Source organism: Haemorhous mexicanus, chromosome 19, assembly GCF_027477595.1.
Source record: "Haemorhous mexicanus isolate bHaeMex1 chromosome 19, bHaeMex1.pri, whole genome shotgun sequence".
In the NCBI taxonomy this organism is placed as follows: domain Eukaryota; kingdom Metazoa; phylum Chordata; class Aves; order Passeriformes; family Fringillidae; genus Haemorhous; species Haemorhous mexicanus.
The window spans coordinates 13,872,787-13,895,211 of NC_082359.1; the positions used below are offsets into that span (position 1 = coordinate 13,872,787).

The window sequence follows — 22,425 nt, forward strand, 5'->3', positions numbered from 1 at the left end:
TTTCCTTGGGCACTTTGGAGTTCAGCATTGCAGCTTTCCCTGAGCAGTTTGGAGTTCAGAATTGCAGCTTTCCCTGAGCAGTTTGGAACTCAGAATTGCAGCTTTCCCTGAGCAGTTTGGAGTTGAGAATTGCAGCTTTCCCTGAGCAGTTTGGAGTTCAGCATTGCAGCTTTCCCTGAGCAGTTTGGAGTTCAGAATTGCAGCTTTCCTTGGGCAGTTTGGAGTTCAGCATTGCAGCTTTCCCTGAGCAGTTTGGAGTTCAGAATTGCAGCTTTCCTTGGGCAGTTTGGAGTTGAGAATTGCAGCTTTCCTTGGGCAGTTTGGAACTCAGCATTGCAGCTTTCCTTGGGCAGTTTGGAGTTGAGAATTGCAGCTTTCCCTGAGCAGTTTGGAACTCAGAATTGCAGCTTTCCCTGAGCAGTTTGGAACTCAGAATTGCAGCTTTCCCTGAGCAGTTAGGAGTTCAGCATTGCAGCTTTCCCTGAGCAGTTTGGAGTTGAGAATTGCAGCTTTCCCTGAGCAGTTTGGAGTTCAGCATTGCAGCTTTCCCTGAGCAGTTTGGAGTTCAGCATTGCAGCTCTCCTTGGGCAGTTTGGAGTTCAGCATTGCAGCTTTCCTTGGGCAGTTTGGAGTTCAGCATTGCAGCTTTCCCTGAGCAGTTTGGAACTCAGCATTGCAGCTCTCCTTGGGCAGTTTGGAGTTGAGAATTGCAGCTTTCCTTGGGCAGTTTGGAACTCAGCATTGCAGCTTTCCTTGGGCAGTTTGGAACTCAGAATTGCAGCTTTCCCTGAGCAGTTTGAAGTTCAGAATTGCAGCTTTCCCTGAGCAGTTTGGAGTTCAGCATTGCAGCTTTCCCTGAGCAGTTTGGAGTTCAGCATTGCAGCTTTCCCTGAGCAGTTTGGAGTTCAGCATTGCAGCTTTCCTTGGGCAGTTTGGAGTTGAGAATTGCAGCTTTCCTTGGGCAGTTTGGAACTCAGCATTGCAGCTTTCCTTGGGCAGTTTGGAGTTCAGAATTGCAGCTTTCCCTGGGCAGTTTGGAACTCAGCATTGCAGCTTTCCCTGAGCAGTTTGGAACTCAGAATTGCAGCTTTCCCTGAGCAGTTTGAAGTTCAGAATTGCAGCTTTCCCTGAGCAGTTTGGAGTTGAGAATTGCAGCTTTCCCTGAGCAGTTTGGAGTTCAGCATTGCAGCTTTCCCTGAGCAGTTTGGAGTTCAGAATTGCAGCTTTCCCTGAGCAGTTTGGAGTTCAGAATTGCAGCTTTCCCTGAGCAGTTTGGAGTTCAGCATTGCAGCTTTCCCTGAGCAGTTTGGAGTTGAGAATTGCAGCTTTCCCTGAGCAGTTTGGAGTTCAGCATTGCAGCTTTCCCTGAGCAGTTTGGAGTTGAGAATTGCAGCTTTCCTTGGGCAGTTTGGAGTTCAGCATTGCAGCTTTCCCTGAGCAGTTTGGAGTTCAGAATTGCAGCTTTCCCTAAGCAGTTTGGAACTCAGAATTGCAGCTTTCCCTGAGCAGTTTAGAGTTCAGAATTGCAGCTTTCCCTGAGCAGTTTGGAGTTCAGAATTGCAGCTTTCCCCGAGCAGTTTGGAGTTGAGAATTGCAGCTTTCCCTGAGCAGTTTGGAGTTCAGCATTGCAGCTTTCCCTGAGCAGTTTGGAGTTCAGAATTGCAGCTTTCCTTGGGCACTTTGGAGTTCAGCATTGCAGCTTTCCCTGAGCAGTTTGGAGTTCAGAATTGCAGCTTTCCCCGAGCAGTTTGGAGTTGAGAATTGCAGCTTTCCCTGAGCAGTTAGGAACTCAGCATTGCAGCTTTCCTTGGGCACTGTGGAGTTCAGCATTGCAGCTTTCCCTGAGCAGTTTGGAGTTCAGAATTGCAGCTTTCCCTGAGCAGTTTGGAGTTCAGCATTGCAGCTTTCCTTGGGCAGTTTGGAGTTCAGAATTGCAGCTTTCCCTGAGCAGTTTGGAACTCAGAATTGCAGCTTTCCCTGAGCAGTTAGGAACTCAGAGCTGGCGTTGGTGCTGCTGAGCAGCCAGCCCCAGAGGGCAGAGCTGGTGCTCCGTGGGCAGGGCCTGGAGCTGCAGGCAGGACACCTGGAACACACTCCAGGAGCAGCTGGAGCCCCAAGGGACACACCACAAGGGAGGCTGTGGCAGAGCACAGGGCCTGGCAGCCCTCTCTGACACCTGCAGGTGCTCACATGCTGGCTTGGCAGCTCTTGCCTGCAGCCCCTTGTGCAGAGCTGTAAAAATATGGGATCCTCTTGGGAGAATGGCATTTTTCTTCAAATGGATGTGGACTTGCTAGCAGAAAAATGGCAAGGTCCTCTGATGTTCTACATATGTGAAAGCAGCAATTTTTCCTGCTGTGTGCCGTAATTAAAAGAGAAAGCAGCAGGACAATTCCCTCGCCCATTCCCTCCTCCTTCTCCCTCTCTTATAGAAATGGTGTCTGGTAGAGCAGCCAAGATGTTTTCCAGTCTGGTGCTGTGGGTCTTCCCATGACTGTTCTGTTCTCACACTGCTTGCCCAGTCCAGCAGCTGTTAAAGAGACAACTCTGAGAGCTGGGGAAGGACATTGGTGGAGTATTTGATTAACACTATTTCTGCAGGAAATTGATATGTCAGCTATTTTTAGCCTCAGGCAAAGGAATAATCAAACCCAATCCATGTGGCAACCTTCTCCAATTTCAGATGGCTTTATAACCTCTGATATTTCACTAGTTTTTAGTTTTATATTGCAGTCTGTCACGGCTTCCCACCCTGGGTGAGTTCATGCAGTTTTTTTAACTGTGTGATTGTCCCATTAGGAAATACTTTCAGCAAACTTTCCTGTTGGAAAGGGTTGTGTTCATTGCTTCAGAAAGTGTGTGCTGGCACAGCTCTGTTCACAACAATGAAACATCTGAGAGCCTGGCTTTTATCCACAACACATCTAATTCCCTATTCATACCCTAAATTCCTTTCCCTGCCATTTGCCATTTTTTTTTCATTACATATGCTAGTTACATCTTAGGGTGAATCAGTCAGATGGACTCTAAATTAAAATAGCTGGCTGGTCTGAGCCCCAAATCTGTTGCAATGCAGATTCCTCAGAGCTTGGAAGAAAACAGCCAATACAGCCACCACAGACAGGGGTGATTATTCTTTCTGTCTGTCTTTTTCCAGGTAAGTGAGCAGATGAATGAGCCCTAAAGCTTTAATCTCCTAGGTAATTAGGAGAAATAGGTGGGAAGGAAAGTCAATAAACCGTGTGAACCTGGATAGGTCACGCTAACAGTCAGGATGTCACTGGCAGGACGGGAAACCCTTAAATCAGATGCCTCATTTTAGTCTCTGATTTAATCCATAAACAGAATCCAAATTTGTTTTGAACCATACACACCTAAGTGAGGAAACAGAGACAAGTGGGCTCCAAACTGAGCTTAGTGGGGTAAATTGTCAGCAGCTTTGGATGAGGGCAGCCCAGCCCCTTGGGCTTGGGGCTGCTGAGTTTAGGTCAGGGACAGCCCTGCCCCAAAGTTGCTCCTTTTCACTGGAGAAGGAAGGTGCACACCCTCCACTCCTGGTGGCCACCTCGATGTGCCTGAATATTTGCTTTTTAAATCCAGGGGAGAGAGGAGAGCCAAGCTAATCCCATAAAGGTTCTCCCCACCCTCTGCTGGCTCCCCTTCCTTGGCATGCCTCCCCGCAGCAGCTGGCTGATGTTTGCCTCTGCAGTTGTGTCCTGACATTTCCTGCAGGAGGTTTCCCTGCAGCAGTCCTTCCTTCCTTCCTGCCCCCTTCCCGGCCTCCTGTCCCACCCAGCACGGCTGTGCCTGCTCCCAGGAGGGCTGGAGACCCCACGGCTCCCTGCACAGCCCCCGTGAGCAGGTCCGGGGCTCTGCTGGGCTCTCGGGGCAGCTGGACAGACAGACAGAGTTATCCGGGCTGGGAAAGACCCTCAGACCCTCAGGTGTGCACAGACAGACAGACAGACACAGAGTTATCCAGGCTGGAAAAGATGCTCAGGTGTCAGCACAAACAGACAGACAGAGTTATCCAGGCTGGGAAAGACCCTCAGACCCTCAGGTGTGCACAGACAGACAGCCAGACAGAGTTATCTAGGCTGGGTAAGATGCTCAGGTGTCAGCACAGACAGACAGCACAGAGTTATCCAGGCTGGAAAAGACCCTCAGGTGTGAGCACAGACAGACAGCACAGAGTTATCCAGGCTGGGAAAGACCCTCAGACCCTCAGGTGTGAGCACAGACAGCACAGAGTTATTCTGGAAAAGACCCTCAGGTGTGAGCACAGACAGACAGACAGAGTTATTCTGGAGAAGACGCTGGGGCTCTGGGTCCCAGCAGTCCCTCCTCAGCAGCCAGGCCCTGATTTGCCCTGTCCTGGGGCCCCTTTCCATGTCATTTTCCTCTCTCGGGGCAGTTCTCTTCTGGAGAAGCTGCGTGTGGCCCTCTCTGTACCACAGAGAGTTTGGATTGGGGGGCACAGCACAGAGCCTGGAGCACTCACTGTGCTGCTGCCTGTCCTCTCCTGAAAGCCTCATGAACTGTCCTTTCACAGGCTTTTCATAAACACTCAAGTGACTCAGTCTTTTAGTCGAAAGGCCTGCTTGTATTTTAGGCCTTCTGTTATCAGTGTCATTAAATCAATATCCTCGGTGCTACAGGATCCAAGTCACATCTAAGCTGTCACACACGCTTTAGCTTTAAAAGTGCAATATTGAGGTACAGTCAGTTCCTTTTCCATAGATTAGAGAGCTCTTTGAAGCAGAGCTGTTGAAGATCAGAGGGAGTTTATTCCTCTGCAGCCAGTTTCTTACGTGTTGGGGGCTCTCTATCCTAATGACAGTTCTGCTGCAGAACTTCAGGGAACTCCAGAGGATGAGTATTTTATGCAGTTATCATAAATGGCACTGGAAAGCCTTGTGGAGGTTAGATCATGGGTGATAAAACATGGGACAGATTCTTTAAGAGAAATGGGAAGGCAAATTAGGATAGACCCTTCTTTGCCATTCTTTAATCTGTTTATCTATTTTGTGTTATTATTATTTATTTACTCTTTCTCCATCTGAGTGCATACACAGCTCTGGGCAGGCCAGAGCCTCACTTGGTGTGGTTCACTGTCTAATGAGTGACATCTGTGTTTAGAGTTAGGCTGGAGGAAAACAGGGACTTGTTCCTTGCCAGAGAAATGAAATTGAGGGTAAAGCAAACATCTGGGAATTATTTGTGCAAAAGATGCACGGCTGCAGCACCACGTCTTCCTCCCACCTGCCCCCGAGGTGCCCTTCCCACTTAGAGTACTAGAATCCAGATTTATCTGGAGAAGTCTCACAGATCAGAGGTGGCAGTTACTGTTCCACCTCTGCTGCTATCACAGCAGAGCTTTCTCTCTCCCCCTCTCTGTGGTTTCTTGGCCACTGTCTGTCACAGAAGTGAAATCATTTGTAATACAGGGCAGCTGCAGAGTCTCTCAGTTGCTCCCTGCAGGGGAGCTGTGGGGATGATGGATGTCACCTCACTGAGCACAGCTGGCACAGCTGGCACAGCTGGCCCTGCTGCTGGTGGGACAGCCTGAGCTGTGCCAGCCAGGCTCCAGGTCAAAGGCAGGGGCAGGGACAGGGGCTGGGGGCTGCAGGATGGGGCTGGGGGCTGCACCAGTGAGGTGTCCCTGAGGTGAGGGAGGTGACTCTGCCCCATTGTCCCTTCCCTGGGAGTGCCAGGTGTCAGTGCTGGCTTTGCTCCCTGGGGAAACAGGGCTCCAGGGTGTCCCCAAGCCAGAGGGGAAGGGCAGGGACAGGGCTGGAGGGACAGGGACAGTGCTGGGGTGACTGTGCTGGGTGACTGTGCTGGGTGACTGTGCTGGGTGACAGTGACAGTGCTGGGTGACAGTGACAGTGCTGGCTGACAGTGACAGTGCTGGGGTGACAGTCCTGGAAGAACAGTGACAGAGCTGGGGTGACAGTGACAGTGCTGGGGTGACAGTGACAGTGCTGGGGTGACAGTGCTGGCTGACAGTGACTGTGCTGGGTGACAGTGCTGGGTGACAGTGCTGGGGTGACAGTGACAGTGCTGGCTGACAGTGCTGGGTGACAGTGCTGGGTGACAGTGACAGTGCTGGGTGACAGTGCCAGTGCTGGGTGACAGTGACAGTGCTGGGGTGACAGTGACAGTGCTGGCTGACAGTGCTGGGTGACAGTGCCAGTGCTGGGTGACAGTGACAGTGCTGGGTGACAGTGCTGGCTGACAGTGCCAGTGCTGGGGTGACAGTGCTGGGTGACAGTGCTGGGTGACAGTGACAGTGCTGGGTGACAGTGACAGTGCTGGGTGACAGTGCTGGGTGACAGTGACAGTGCTGGGTGACAGTGCTAGTGCTGGGTGACAGTGACAGTGCTGGGGTGACAGTGACAGTGCTGGCTGACAGTGCTGGGTGACAGTGCTGGGTGACAGTGCTGGGTGACAGTGACAGTGCTGGGGTGACAGTGCTGGGTGACAGTGCCAGTGCTGGCTGACAGTGACAGTGCTCTCTCCCCAGGCACCTGACCTGCAGCCCCACCTGGGGCAGGGCTGGGGGAACAGGGTGAGGCGAGAGCCACGGACCTGGCCAGGGGTGTGCTCGGGCAGGTGAGGGAATCGCGTTTCTGCCCTGCAGAGGTGTGGGCTGAGCAGGGAATGTCCTTGTCTGCAGCACGGCTGGGAGGAGGGGGGCACTCAGGAGGAGCCCTGCAAGCCCCGGCGGGGCAGGAATTCCTGTTCTCTCCAGCCAGGAGGGAGCTGTGCTGCCTGGTGCCTGACACTCCTGCCTGGGCTCGAGAGAGAGGAGAGGGAACACTGCATCAGGAATTCCTGTGCTTGGCTGAGTTTCAGCAGGACGAGGTGGGGGGGATTTCTTCATTCCCTGAACCAAGGAAAGCAGAACTTGATTATCTTTGGTGTGGCCAGCAGAACTGTGTTGCAATAATCCGAGAGCTGTTAATTCACCAGTGATTTTTTATGTTGAAGACTCTTGTAATTAAAACATTGCCATAAGGCAGGGCCCACATAATGTGGACTTTAGGGATTTATGGATTAGAAAGGGTTGAACAAACACTGGAAATCCTCGAGTTTGCATATTTTGTCTGTAACAAACTTACTTCACTCCAATATAATTTGAATAATTTGGTCATCAGGCTCGTGTAACGGAGTGGAGAATGGGATCTCAAAGCTCCTGGAATACAGGAGATTGAGTTAGTTGCTAAACCTGTTCATGGAAGATAGAAATTATGTCATTATAATGCTGAGGTGTGCTAAAATAACATCTTGAATTACAGCATGGCTCTTTCAGTTTGAATGCATGTTTTAAAATAATTGCTGTCGTGGAAAGAAAACGTCTGGGAGTTGGTGATTGTACTGCACATATTTCAGAGTTATTCATCGTAAAACGTGACATTTTTATTGCACAGCCAGAACAAACGATGAGCAAAACCCAGAGGAGCCAAGTGTGGCTGGGGAGTGCTGTCCCAGTCCTGCAGAAATCACCCCGAGTTCGTGCCTGTGTACAGCAGTGATCCTGGCTGTCTGCCCTAAGGAGGCGCAGATTCCTCACTCAGAGCAGGAAAAGTTCAATCCCAGGGTGTAAAATTAAGACTGAATACCATCTTTGCACGTTTGGAGCTGGTGTTGAAGGTGTGAGGGCTGAACAATTGTGCTGCCAGGTCTGGTGTGTTAATCTCTAATCGGTCTCGAAGTCACTGTAGCAATGAGAAGGTGAAGTAGCTGAATGGTGGAATTTGGCCCTTTTTAAATGTTTCTGTTTTCTGCTCTCTTGCAGACACCCAGACAGTACAGCCAAGCACTAAATAAAAGTAACAGAGTCCATCTCTACTGTGCATTTCTGGATTATAGGTACGGTGCATCATTCAAATTCTCCAACTTGCTTTTGTTTAATTACACTCTCTGGTGCTGTGCATTATCTATATTCTTCTTGCTTCCTTTCTTTCATGGAAATGGTTCAGGAAATGGAACCACTGGCTTATCAAAACCACAACCTGATTGTTCCTCCTTGCCACAGACAGGAGAGCTGGTCCTGCCAGCCCTGGGCTGGGTGGGGACTGGGAACTGGAAACCTTTGGGGACTGGGAACTGGAAACATTTGGGGACTGGGAACTGGAAACCTTTGGGGACTGGGAACTGGAAACATTTGGGGATTGGGAACTGGAAACCTTTGGGGATGGGGAACTGGAAAGATTTGGGGATTGGGAACTGGAAACCTTTGGGGATTGGGAACTGGAAACCTTTGGGGACTGGGAACTGGAAAGATTTGGGGACTGGGAACTGGAAACATTTGGGATTGGGAACTGGAAACATTTGGGGATTGGGAACTGGAAACATTTGGGGATTGGGAACTGGAAAGATTTGGGGATTGGGAACTGGAAACCTTTGGGGATTGGGAACTGGAAACCTTTGGGGATTGGGAACTGGAAACATTTGGGGATTGGGAACTGGAAACATTTGGGGACTGGGAACTGGAAACCTTTGGGGATTGGGAACTGGAAACCTTTGGGGATTGGGAACTGGAAACATTTGGGATTGGGAACTGGAAACATTTGGGGATTTGGAACTGGAAACCTTTGGGGATTGGGAACTGGAAACCTTTGGGGATTGGGAACTGGAAACATTTGGGGATTGGGAACTGGAAACATTTGGGGACTGGGAACTGGAAACCTTTGGGGATTGGGAACTGGAAACCTTTGGGGATTGGGAACTGGAAACATTTGGGATTGGGAACTGGAAACATTTGGGGACTGGGAACTGGAAACATTTGGGGATTGGGAACTGGAAACCTTTGGGGATTGGGAACTGGAAACCTTTGGGGACTAGGAACTGGAAACCTTTGGGGATTGGGAACTGGAAACATTTGGGGACTGGGAACTGGAAAATTTGGGGATTGGGAACTGGAAACCTTTGGTGACCAAAGTTGCAGCCCGATACAAATCTTGTTTGGTGAGTGTCCATTGGCACCTGCTCAGGTGCTCCAGGGGGGCAAAGCTCCAGCCCAGCCTGTTTTCCCTGGCTCTGTGCCCCAGCAGCCTGTGAAATCAGTACCTCAGAGCTGATTTTGGCCAGTGCATGCAATGGATACACATAATACAACGATCCGTCTTGAATGCAAATTAGAATTAAAGGAAATAAATATCACCTCGAATTTCACTCAGAAATAAGAGCTATGGAAAAGCAGTAGCCTTTTATTTCTTTTTTTTCTTTTAGCACTGAAGAAATTTAATTTTTTTTCCTTTTGAAATACGCTGCTCTTAGTGAACTCATTGAGAAAGAATACAAATAATGAATTTTTAATTTCATGGAGATAAACAGGTTTTGAGCTGTAACAGTGCAAGCCTAGTTGGTGCAGCAGTGGTGAGGGATGCTGTGATCCCTCCCGAGCACCAGGCACTTGGGAAGGTCACAGGAATTGTTTCACTGAGGTTTTGTTCACCTGTGCTGAGCTGCCCCAGCTGTTGGCAGCTCCTGGTTGCTGTGGTTACTCCCAAACTGGGATCAATCAGAAGCAGGTTTTATGGAGCAAATGAAGGTGGCTGGGGCGTTGCTCTCCTCTGGGGCTGGAGGCTCTGCAAGGACACAGACCCAGGCAGGAAATCTGTCCTTCCAGACGAGCCCCGGTGTGCCAGGATGGGTTTGTTCCCTGTGGTTAATTTGGCTTCTGACCCACAGCAGAGTCTCTCTGAGAGCTCGAGGAGTCCTGAGGGACAGGAGAATGAGGTAATGCCTCTCTAAAACAAGCACTGAGAGGAGCACAGATCCCTGAGAGGAGCACAGATCACTGAGAGGAGCACAGATCACTGAGAGGAGCACAGATCACTGAGAGGGGCACAGATCACTGAGAGGAACAGATCACTGAGAGGAACAGATCACTGAGAGGAGCACAGATCACTGAGAGGAACAGACCCCTGAGAGGAGCACAGATCCCTGAGAGGGGAACAGATCACTCAGTCAATCTGCAGGACCCAGAAAAAAAATAGAACACAGAAATAATTCCTGTCAGACAGGAATTCCTGAGAGGAGCACAGATCCCTGAGAGGAGCACAGATCCCTGAGAGGAGCACAGATCCCTGAGAGGGGCACAGATCACTGAGAGGAGCACAGATCCCTGAGAGGAGCACAGATCACTGAGAGGAGAACAGATCCCTGAGAGGAACAGATCCCTGAGAGGAGCACAGATCCCTGAGAGGAGCACAGATCCCTGAGAGGAGCACAGATCCCTGAGAGGAGCACAGATCCCTGAGAGAGGCACAGATCACTGAGAGGAACAGATCCCTGAGAGGAGCACAGATCCCTGAGAGGAGCACAGATCACTGAGAGGAACAGATCACTGAGAGGAGCACAGATCCCTGAGAGGGGCACAGATCCCTGAGAGGAACAGATCACTGAGAGGAACAGATCACTGAGAGGAGCACAGATCCCTGAGAGGAGCACAGATCACTGAGAGGAACAGATCCCTGAGAGGAACAGATCCCTGAGAGGAGCACAGATCACTGAGAGGAGAACAGATCACTGAGAGGGGCACAGATCACTGAGAGGAACACAGATCCCTGAGAGGAGCACAGATCACTGAGAGGAACAGATCCCTGAGAGGAACAGATCCCTGAGAGGAGCACAGATCACTGAGAGGAACAGATCACTGAGAGGAGCACAGATCCCTGAGAGGGGCACAGATCACTGAGAGGGGCACAGATCACTGAGAGGAACAGATCCCTGAGAGGAGCACAGATCACTGAGAGGGGCACAGATCACTGAGAGGAGCACAGATCACTGAGAGGAACAGATCACTGAGAGGGGCACAGATCACTGAGAGGAGCACAGATCCCTGAGAGGGGCACAGATCCCTGAGAGGGGCACAGATCACTGAGAGGAGAACAGATCACTCAGTCGATCTACGGGACCCAGAAAAAAACCAGAAGATTGAAATAATTCCTGTCAGACAGGGGGTGACCTGTGGTGCCTGAGGCTTTGGGTGCCCCCTCCACCCCAGGGCTGGCAGAGCACAGGGAATTCCGGCTTGTCCTGGCTCCCAGCTCATGAGGATCACTGCTCAAAACCAAAAAGCAGAGTGCACGAGGACCCTGAGGGCAGAGAGCAGCCCCCAGCCCCTGCCCAGCCCTTCCCACAGGAGCAGGAGCTGCCCTGGGTGCAGAGACAGGACAGGGGTGGGCCCTGGAGCTGGGGCTGGCAGCCTGACCTGCTGGGACAGGATGGCTGTGGCACTGGGCGAGGGCCAGGCAGCCCAGAACACTCTGATTTTGGGGTCTTGCAGGACACTGACTTGTCTGGTGCTGCAGTTCTCAGGGTACAGAGTGGGTCTGGGTGGAATGCCATAAATGAGACTCCAAATGAAATGTAAATGTAGTTACCATTCATTGATGATAAAACTGGGGAGAGGTCTCTGGAGGTGTCCATGGGGGTCTGATCTCTGCCTTGTCCTGGGGAATGTTTTCCTTTGCTGTTTCCGTGGTGGAGCTGAGAGGGCACTGCCAGGGTTTGGGGGTCTCCAGGCTGAGGTGGCTTCCAGACCTTTCCATCTCCTGTGTGCACCAAGCCCCAGCAGGTGCCTTTGGGCTGGGCTGATGTTTGTGTTTGTGCCTCCCAGCAACGGAAGCGGAGTCTGGTCCGACGAGGGCTGCGTGAGGCAGAGTGGGGACCTCAACTCCTCCGTGTGCCTCTGCAACCACCTCACCAACTTCGCCATCCTGATGCAAGTGGTGCCCCTGCAGGTGAGCTCAGCAGGGCAGGGAACCTGTCTGCTGGAACAACCATAAGTACATCAGTCACACCCTCCCATCCCGTCCGTGCCTGGAGCTGGGCTCGTCTATACCCAGCTTGGGCTTGTTGTTTGTGTTGTGTTACCCAGAGAGTTTAATTAATTCATGAATGCCCCAGCCCTCTGTGTCAGCCTGACCACTTGAAGGGGGGTTGGTTCCATCCCGTTTTTATCTGGCCATTATTATCTTTATTCCTTGTCAAGCACCCAATGACCCCATCTGGCTTCCAAGTACAATTTTTCTAGGAACTCTTCAGGCTGATAATAAAATGCAGCTTTGCCTCAAGACCTCCCATCTTGTAGGACAGAAGTATCTTGGGAGAAATGTGCTGTTCTAACCCTGTTTAAAGAGCAGCATTCAGGGAATTAGCCAGGATGAAAGAGAACAGCCACCAGTCAAATGTCACTGAAAGATTGGTTGGTTCTCCACGGGGGAATAGCTCTGAAAGGGCCAGCTTTCAACTAAACAGATTTAGGATTGGGATGATTAATGGGATGCTGCAATGAGTTTTAGTAGTATGTGATATTAGTAATTAGAGATCAGAGATATTTCATGCAGAGTTCTTTGGAATCAGGTTTTCCTTGAGAGGACTGAAACACACAGCTGGGAAAGGCTGGATGTGAATGGACCTTCCAGTGCCTCACAGCCCTGTCATAGCTCCATTTTCAATGGCTTCTCTCTCCTTAAATGTTTGGTCTGATGCATTTCCATCCACCAGGCTTTGTGCAGAATGGTTTTCCACAGCTTTGTTTTCCCCTTTAAGATAAAAGGAAAATCTCATCCCAAACCCTTGTCCCATACATTTTTTTTTAATGGACCATTTAGGATTTTCTCGTGGCACTGATTTTTTTAACTAGTGAGAAGAATTGCTGCCCTCATTGTGTGACTGGCACGAAGGTGAGAGCCAGGCAAGGACAGAATTCCTGCCTGTTGAGCTGTGCCAGCAGCCCCAAATTCCCAAAGCACTCGCTGAGCCCAGCCTGCTGAACCCACCTGACAATGGGAACCTGCTCTCAGGTGTCCTTGGAACCCTCTCCAGCAAATGTTAAAATGCTCTGGGGTTTGAGCCCATCCCTGTGCTTGTTCACCGTGCTCAGACCTTCACCAGCCAGGGTTCAAAGGGCCCATTTCAATCACCCCTGGAACAAAAGCTCCTAGACATTCCTGCAGTGATGTTATATCTGATCTGGACCTTTTGTGTGTTTTAATCTTCTGCTCATAAATGGAGTGCACAGATAGTAGGAAGCAAGGGAAGGAGGGTGGGAGTATGCAATTGCCACATTTGAACAGCTCTGTTTACACAGCTATGACCCATCTGTGGCCAAACAAATTGAAATGGATCACGTTTTTTTGTATGAACACTGGTTTTGACAGAATGTTTATTTTTCTCTAGATTCTGGAAAAAATTAGATTCTTAACCAAAAGGCTCTGCTTTTCATAAAATATGGAAATAAGTTGTTGGAAATGAACTGCCTGAAAACTGTAGATTTTTTCATCAAAAGCTGTATTTTGGTACAAAAAACAAAAAAAGGGAATTAATTTTTCATGGAATTCTCTGGGTGTTTTACACTTCCCTTCTCCTGTGGAAAGTGCCATTCCCTGTCTCCCCAGGCACAGACGGATGCAGCTCTCAGGGGAGCAGGGGCCCCTCCAGGGGCACCTTCAGAGCCTTTCATGCAGCCAGACCAGGGGTCACAGTCCTGCCAGCCCTTGCAGAACGGCAGGCAGGGGCACAGAAAACAACTAAAAACCTAAAAAGGGGGACAGTGACAGTGATGGAGAGGTGCAACACACACCAGTGCCTGTGCAGCAGCTTCAGAGCTGGGGGAGCGTCCCCAGGGTGGGCCCTTGGGGAGGTCCAGGAGCTCCTGGGGGCAGCTCAGGGTGATCAGAGCTCTGAGTCCCTCAGCTCCTCCTCACAGGGATTTCCTTCTGCTCAAAACCAAAAAAAGGGCATCCCATGAATGTGGCTCTGCAGTTCCTCAGAGCCTGCTGTCCCCAGCGGGACCCTCAGGGGCTCCAGCCAAAGCCAGGGTGTCTCTGAGCCCCCAGCTCTGGAGTCAGGGACCCTCCCCAGCAGCCCTGCCCGAGGGCTGAGCCTGGTGGGAACTCTGCCAGGGGTGGGGGCTTTTCCTCAGTTGTGCTGAATTACAGCAAGAGTCTCCTTGCTGAAGTCCTTCTCTTTGTTCCTTCACCTGCCTGAATGTGGCTTTTGGTTAGATTTGCTTAAATGTGTTCCTTTGCCGGTTAAATGTGCTTCTTGATGTGGTCCTGCTCCCTCCGTGGTGCACAGAGCGTGTTCCAGGCTCTCCTCCATCCAGCACAACCAGGTTTGAGCTCTGGTGCCCTGGTGTAGCTGTGGTGGGAGAAAGAGGGAACCCATTGATTTGGATGTGTTTGTTCCCTCTGGAGGAGGGCCAGAGGGGTGTCTGAGGGGTGTCCAGCAGGGTCCTGCTGGGTGGGACATGGGACATGGGACATCCCCTCGGGCCTGGGGGTCCCAGCTCTGTGCTGGGGGCTCCTGCCAGGAGGGACAGGGACGGTGACAGGGGCAGGGGCAGGAGAGGCAGAGCAGCAGCCCCTGGCACACACAGACAGGAGTGCTCCTTCCTAGACAGCAGGAACCCAGCCCAGCACAGAGCTGCAGCAAAAAGGGCTTCAAAGAGCGTTCAGCTGCTGTTGCTGCATTTTGGGCAGCTTCACCCCCCTCAGTCAGCAGGGCCCTCTGCTCCTGCCAAGGAACATGCCAGCCATCTGGCAGATTGGGTTCTGTAGTGATCCAACAACTCCAAAGCATGCCAGGCTATTTGTACCATCTGCCACGTAAATGTCACTTCAGCTAAAGGATGGTGGGCACCTGGGGACCCAGGGTTCAAAAACCATTTTAAAGAGGAATCATTTTCTCCCACAGCAAAATAGAGTTGGAAGCTTGGGTCGCCCTCCCCCAAAACACCAGTGAGGACACAGCTGAAATATTTATGTCTCCTAAACCATTCTCTTAAATGGTTCTTTTTTCCTGTTTTTCCTCTTGCTGTTTGTTCCAACTGTGAGAATATAAAAATGGCTCCTATAAAGTTCAGATGTGGATGGACATTTCCAGCTAGGCAGTAGTGTTATACAGTCTGTGGAAGAAATTGTTTGGGGTTTTGAACACGTTTTCTGCGTTTCTAAAGCTAGAAATGACTTTGTTTTTATGCCTGTTCACAATGCACAGGAGACCATCAATCAATACAGTTCAAGCAGCTCACCATGGGCCTGTAAGCAGACAAGTGTTTGTACAGGGAAAATATTTAAAACTGTCTGATCTTGATGGTGGAACTGTAGAAACAGCCCTTAGCATTTCTAGGGAGCCCAGGATTCTGAACAGGTTTGGGTATTCATCTGTGAGCTTCTACTTACAAAAAGAAAATCATCCCAAATTTCTTTTCTCGTGGCAATGTATGTGTTTTTATTTTGGCTTTCACTGCTGTAGCTGAGTTTTGATAATGCATGGCTGACTGAGAAAAAGGTGCATCAATTCCTGTTCATAAAGGCTGTTTTGAAGAAGTCCCAGTATTGCAAAATACTTTAAAAATATGGGGGATAGATGGGTAATTTATCAGTTTGGAGCACTGTTTCCTAAATCTAGTATTGCAGTTATTAATCAAACGCTGCACTTTGTGTGCAATAAAATAGCAGTCTGAAATCATAAACTTTTTTCTTAAAGTTTTCAGCCAGCTCCACACTCAAACAGGACAATGAAATGGAAATAATGTGGCACTCTCTGATTTCTGCTGTTTTGTAATTTTTATATAATTACTTTTCTCAGCATGCTTTTCATTGCTGGGAACATGAAAAGAATAATGCCTAAGTCCAGTCATTTTTCTTTGTGCCGCATATTTAAAAATTGGATAGGTATTGTGATTTTTTTGGTCCTTGTTTATTGCCACTGACAGTTTGTGTAACTGAAAAGATCTGCACAGACAGTTCAGACAGCCTCAGCCTTTGGGTGAGCAAGGATAAAAAAAAGTGCAGTTGTGGTGGCATTTCCAGCAGTGCAGAAATACCTGGTTTAATGAGGTGTGCCCACACATGGGCACGTGCAGACCCGTCCTGGGCTGTGCAGGGAGTGAGGCTGGAACACAAACCAGAGCTGAGGTATCCTCCTCAGCTTGCAGGACTCACCTTTGGGGCTGTAAAACCTTTTCTGGCTCAAGAACTTGCCTTTTTCTGGAGGAGGAATTGTTTTTCAGAAAGGAGATTTCTAAAGCCGTTTGGACAGTGAAATTGCTGCTTTTGGTGTCTAAATGGTGAAGCTGTGACTTGGATCAGGGGCAAACCCTGTCAGGATCAGCTTTGACAAGCCTTGGTTGAAGTGTTTGAGCTCAGCCTCTGCCTGATGTGTGACCTCTGAAGGCAGAGCTAGAGAGATGCCTTGCAGTGAGGGGAAAATGTCAGGTTAGAAACGCCTTCCTTTGGAGAAAGCCAGAAGTTCACTCTTTGCCGAGCAGGAGGGGTGCAGTCTGAGAGGTGAACAGTGTGGAAAGGGACAGGGACAGGGGCCAAGTGTGCCCTGGAAGAGGGAGCCCTGAGCAGAGAGCCCAGGCAGTGCTCTGGGCTGGCCAGGGGCTGCTGTGCTGCTGTGTGTGGTCCCATGAATGAGGAGCTTCTCTCCTCCAGACACACACAGTCTTTCCTGTGGAGCCTGCTGAACAAGGCTTCAGCCTGAATGACCTTTCCCAGCTCCCCAGATACAAAAGGTACCATCTCATTATTAGAATATGTTTGCATCTTCCTTGCAGTTATTTATAAACAGAGGGGTTACGTATCACTTTCCTTTTTACTTTTGATTTTTTTTTTTGGCTGTGAACAGCATTATAAATGAAAGATTGGTACTTGCAGCCTGAGCTGGTGGAAGGGAAGGTTGTACTTGCAGCCTGAGCTGTGAAAGGAAAGGTTGTACTTGCAGTCTGAGCTGGTGGAGGGAAGGTTGTACTTGCAGTCTGAGCTGTGAAAGGAAGGTTGTACTTGCAGCCTGAGCTGGTGGAAGGAAGGTTGTACTTGCAGCCTGAGCTGGTGGAATGGAAGGTTGTACTTGCAGCCTGAGCTGGTGGAATGGAAGGTTGTACTTGCAGCCTGAGCTGGTGAAAGGAAGGTTGTACTTGCAGCCTGAGCTGGTGGAATGGAAGGTTGTACTTGCAGTCTGAGCTGGTGGAATGGAAGGTTGTACTTGCAGTCTGAGCTGGTGGAATGGAAGGTTGTACTTGCAGCCTGAGCTGGTGGAATGGAAGGTTGTACTTGCAGCCTGAGCTGGTGGAATGGAAGGTTGTACTTGCAGTCTGAGCTGTGAAAGGAAAGGTTGTACTTGCAGTCTGAGCTGGTGGAAGGAAGGTTGTACTTGCAGTCTGACCTGGTGGAATGGAAGGTTGTACTTGCAGCCTGAGCTGGTGAAAGGAAGGTTGTACTTGCAGTCTGAGCTGGTGGAAGGAAGGTTGTACTTGCAGCTTGAGCTGGTGGAATGGAAGGTTGTACTTGCAGCCTGAGCTGGTGGAAGGAAGGTTGTACTTGCAGCCTGACCTGGTGGAAGGAAGGTTGTACTTGCAGCCTGAGCTGTGAAAGGAAAGGTTGTACTTGCAGCCTGAGCTGGTGGAAGGAAGGTTGTACTTGCAGCCTGAGCTGTGAAAGGAAAGGTTGTACTTGCAGCCTGAGCTGGTGGAATGGAAGGTTGTACTTGCAGCCTGAGCTGGTGAAGGGAAGGTTGTACTTGCAGCCTGAGCTGTGGAAGGAAGGTTGTACTTGCAGCCTGAGCTGTGAAAGGAAAGGTTGTACTTGCAGTCTGACCTGGTGGAATGGAAGGTTGTACTTGCAGCCTGAGTAGTGAAAGGAAGGTTGTACTTGCAGCCTGAGTAGTGAAAGGAAGGTTGTACTTGCAGTCTGAGCTGTGCCTTTCCAGGAGCATTTCCAGGCTTGCTTGTGAGTGGTTTTTGAGTTCCCAAACTAGAAGTGTTAAGCAGTGCAGTGACTTCTCCTAGGAGGGAGAGCAGGCTGGGCAGTGGGCTGTGCCACAGGAGGGTGGATCTGCTCCATCCCTCTGGCCAGGCTTCCAGCAGCAGCCGAGGTGAGGCTGGTGCAGCCTCGGCTGAGAGGGTGGGAGTTCCATAGAGGGAGGAATTCCTGATTTTACCTTGTCAAAGCTGAAACCCAGAAACATCTGTCTCTCAGTGTTGGTGATTGCTGACACTCCTGACTGCATGAGCTCGTTTCCTGGCTTTTCAGAGTGAAAGAATGACCCTATCAAGGCAAGGAAGGAAAACATCTTAGAAGGAAAGAATAATTCAGTGTGGGCTGGGACAAGTGTGAGAATCAGACTCATGGGATGACTTCACAGCTTGCTCAATGTTTTATTTGGTACTTTTTAATGCTATTTTCCTTAATAATAGCATTGCAGCTTGATTAGAGTTTTTGTGCTGACTACAAATTACTGTTTTATATTCCACATCATGCGGGAAGCCTGTAAACTCTCAAAAAGACAAGCTGAGGTAAGGTAAAACCAGCCCTTATCTGAGCATTGGAATTAATTGAAATAGTTCCTTAATTAATGGGGCCCAATGCTTTGACAGCCCAGGCACTTCTGGCAGATTGCTCCTTGTCGTGCCCTCCGAGGAGAACACAGCACATCCAGATGTGCAGTGACAGCTGGGCTGAGGGGTCTGCGGGGATCTTTTCCCTCCCTCACCGCAGCCCTGCAGGGAGGCTGGAGATCATCCCAGGCCTCTCTTTGTGCTCTCCTGAGTTCTTTTTCCTGCAGTTCACACCTGCACAGGCAGGAGCTGCTCCCAGCCCTCCCCCTGGAGCAGCCCTGCAGGCTCCTCTGGCTCCATCCTAGCAGTGAAGCCTGGCTCTAGGCTGAGCCCAGCCCTGTCCCTCACACTGCAGGGGCTGCTTTCCAGACAGCTCTCACCAGACTGAAGTGAGTGTTGATTTAGGGGCAGCACTCTTCAGCCTCGTCAGGTTTTGGTGGTGCTCACCAGAGCCAGAGCAAGTTCCAGCTCACAGGTGCAGGGACCTGTGCAGGCTATTTCAGGTTTCACTGAATCTTCTACATTTTGTTGTAGAAGAGATTTTTTTTTTCCCTTTTTCATTTCTAAGTCATAGAGGATTCGCATTTTGTCTTGCCCTGCAGGGGTTTCTGGAGAAAGACTGAACTAAAACCCAGAGACAGACTTTCTTAGAAACATGATATCAAAGAAATTGGAGAGAAAAAAATCTCTGTGTGATCAGTATCTTCTTTTGGATTACTATGGGAAAAAACAAACAGTTTGGTCTGGGGGGGATGGAGCATTCCCCACGTGGAAAGAACTGGGTTTGTTCAGCCTGGAGAGGAGAAGGCTTCAGGCTGACCTGACTGTGGCTTCCAGCACCCGAAGGTCCTGCAGGATGGAGAGAAACTGTTCACAGGAGCAGGCAGGGACAGGAAAAGGGGAATGGCTTCAAAGGGAAGGAGGGAAGGTACAGAGCAGACATTGGGAAGAAATTCCTCCCTGGGAGGGTGGGCAGCCCTGGCACAGGTGCCCAGAGCAGCTGGGGCTGCCCCTGGATCCCTGGCAGTGCCCAAGGCCAGGCTGGACAGGGCTGGGACACCCTGGGACAGTGGGAGGTGACCCTGGGACAGCGGGAGGTGACCCTGCCATGGCAGGGGTGGCCCTGGATGGGCTTTAGGGTCCCTTCCAACCCAGGCCTTTCAGTGATTCTGTGATTTTTGCCCTTTTCCCCTGGTTTGCTGCTTGGATTTCTGCATTTGTGACAGTGAGGGCACCACACCCCTCTGAGATCTCTGCCAGGGCAAACACCAGGACAGAGCACTGCGAATCTGAATTCCCCCTGAGCAGGGGAACTCTCCAGGGAACATTTTCTGCCTTAAGGACTGCTGAGAAACACTGATTTCAGAGAGACTTTCCATCGGAAAGCCTCCTCAGCTCCCCTCCTCCTCCTGCAGAGCTGACAGCCACCTGCAGCCAGGGAAGAGGGTGGAGGCAGCAGGAAATAAGGTCCATGCATTTTGGACATGAATGTACCTGATGAGGAAATCACTCCTAAACTGCTCCATTTGCCACACAGATTATTCCTGTTCCAGGAATGTTCTGGAGAATGCCTGGGCATGCCTCCTCTGGGGGATGAGGGATGACAGCATCTCTTCTGTAGGAATTATCTGGAGCTTTTAAGCTGTTCCAGTACACAGAACTCTTTTGTTTCTGTAATTGATGCTGCCCAGTCAGGGAAAAGAAATGTGTCTTTGGCTGGGAAAGAAAAAATACCCAAGAGCTGCATCATATTTCCTAGGAGCAGAGGCACCATAGCAACAGTTGTCTTTCAGTGCATCCCTGAAAGGCTCTCAGGGTGCTGAGGAACTCAGCACACGTGGGCTGCTGCACCTGCCAGGTAATCACACTGAAAACCTGCACACAACACCTCCTCCTCTCTGTGTTTGTGCTTTCCCATGACCACACAGCACAATATTTCCCTCCTGTCAAAGGAATTTTAATGGGGACTTCATTGGTAGAGCTGCTTGGCTTTGGTAATCTCTGATGGAATACTTTGTTTGGGTGGGAAATTTTATTGTGTGTGTGGAAAATAATAGAAAATCCCAAACATGTGTGAAAGGACTAGCTTTTATTAGATGAATGTGCTGTAAAAAAGTTTGGAAAGATATCATTCCCTTTAGTATTTTTTATAATCAATGAATTATTTTTTAGCTTGGAATTTAATTAATAGTAAATTGAGATTGAAACAATAACACAGTATTTCAAGCATCATAACATAAAACGTTTTGATTGAGTAATTTTTTTCCTTCGGTTTATGAAAATGTCAAGTCTATCCAAAATCAAGTCAGGAAAAATGTTTGAAAATTCTTCTGGGATGAGAAAGCTTTTTCCTGCCCAGCTCTGTTCTCCTTCTTGCATATTAACACTGCCTGGCTCCCCTTGCTGGGTGTGGCTCTTTTGTCATTCTTTTATGAGAACTTGGATGGAAAATTAAGCCACATGCTGATTAACTTAGGATGAGTGGCCAAACCCCCCTGTCCTCCTTGCACTGACTCTGTCCAGGTTTAACACAGATCCTGGGGGAGAGCACGTGGAGTTACAGTTTAAATGCTCCTGAAACCTGCATTCCCTCCACAAGAGATGCCAGCAGGCAGAAGCAGAGGCTGAGAGCAGAGGTTTGCCCTCCTGCTGCTCACACTGGGTCCGTGCTGGGCTTTCCATGCTGGAGTGCCAGCCAGCTCCCTCCTTTGCCCAGAACCCGTGATGATCTGTCATTTCAGTGCTGTGAACAGCTCTGCTGGGGGGGGTCTCTGCTTTGCTGGGACTCCCTGCACGGTGGTGCTTGCACAGGGACGGGAATGGCTGGGGGCATCCCTGGGGGCATCCCTGGGGGCATCCCTGGGAACATCCCTGGGAACATCCCTGGGGGCATCCCTGGGGGCATCCCTGGGAACATCCCTGGGAACATCCCTGGGAACATCCCTGGGGGCCTCCCTGGGAGCATCCCTGGGAGCATCCCTGGGAACATCCCTGGGGGCATCCCTGGGGGCATCCCTGGGGGCATCCCTGGGGGCATCCCTGAGAACATCCCTGGGAACATCCCTGGGGGCATCCCTGGGAACATCCCTGGGGGCATCCCTGGGGGCATCCCTGGGGGCATCCCTGGGAACATCCCTGGGAACATCCCTGGGAACATCCCTGGGGGCATCCCTGGGAACATCCCTGGGGGCATCCCTGGGGGCATCCCTGGGAACATCCCTGGGGGCATCCCTGGGAACATCCCTGGGAACATCCCTGGGAACATCCCTGGGGGCATCCCTGGGAACATCCCTGGGGGCATCCCTGGGAACATCCCTGGGAACATCCCTGGGGGCATCCCTGGGAACATCCCTGGGGGCATCCCTGGGAACATCCCTGGGAACATCCCTGGGAACATCCCTGGGAACATCCCTGGGAACATCCCTGGGGGCATCCCTGGGAACATCCCTGGGGGCATCCCTGGGAACATCCCTGGGAACATCCCTGGGAACATCCCTGGGGGCATCCCTGGGGGCATCCCTGGGAACATCCCTGGGAACATCCCTGGGGGCATCCCTGGGGGCATCCCTGGGGGCATCCCTGGGAACATCCCTGGGAGCATCCCTGGGAACATCCCTGGGGGCATCCCTGGGGGCCTCCCTGGGGGCCTCCCTGGGGGCATCCCTGGGAACATCCCTGGGGGCCTCCCTGGGGGCCTCCCTGGGGGCATCCCTGGGAACATCCCTGGGAACATCCCTGGGGGCATCCCTGGGGGCATCTCTGGGGGCATCCCTGGGCCCTGTCAGCTCCTAATCTGAGCTGCCAAGGCTGCCTGAGCCCTGCAGCCACGGTGGGATCTGCTGCTGCTGGTGTGACACAGGACAGGGACCCAGCACCACAGGCTGGGCAGGGCTGAGTGTGGCAGCTCCTCACAGTTCTGTTCTGGTCTCTCTGTTCTGGTCTCTCTGTTCTGGTCTCTCTGTTCTGGTCTCTGAGTGTGGCACCTGCTCACAGCTCTGTTCTGGTCTCTGGTCTCTGAGTGTGGCACCTCCTCACAACTCTGTTCTGGTCTCTCTGTTCTG

The 22,425-nt window shown here is 50.8% G+C and overlaps 1 protein-coding gene across 3 annotated transcripts in view; it reads left to right on the forward strand.

Moving 5' to 3' along the window:
• The window catches only part of ADGRD1 (adhesion G protein-coupled receptor D1), a 133,913-nt gene that overhangs the window by 68,591 nt on the left and 42,897 nt on the right, over positions 1 to 22,425 (forward strand). For all 3 annotated transcript variants that reach the window (XM_059863167.1, XM_059863168.1, XM_059863169.1), the window contains 2 exons: positions 7,802 to 7,875; positions 11,633 to 11,756. In XM_059863167.1, the coding sequence (XP_059719150.1) occupies positions 7,802 to 7,875; positions 11,633 to 11,756 (198 nt within the window). The remainder of the gene's footprint in view (positions 1 to 7,801; positions 7,876 to 11,632; positions 11,757 to 22,425) is intronic.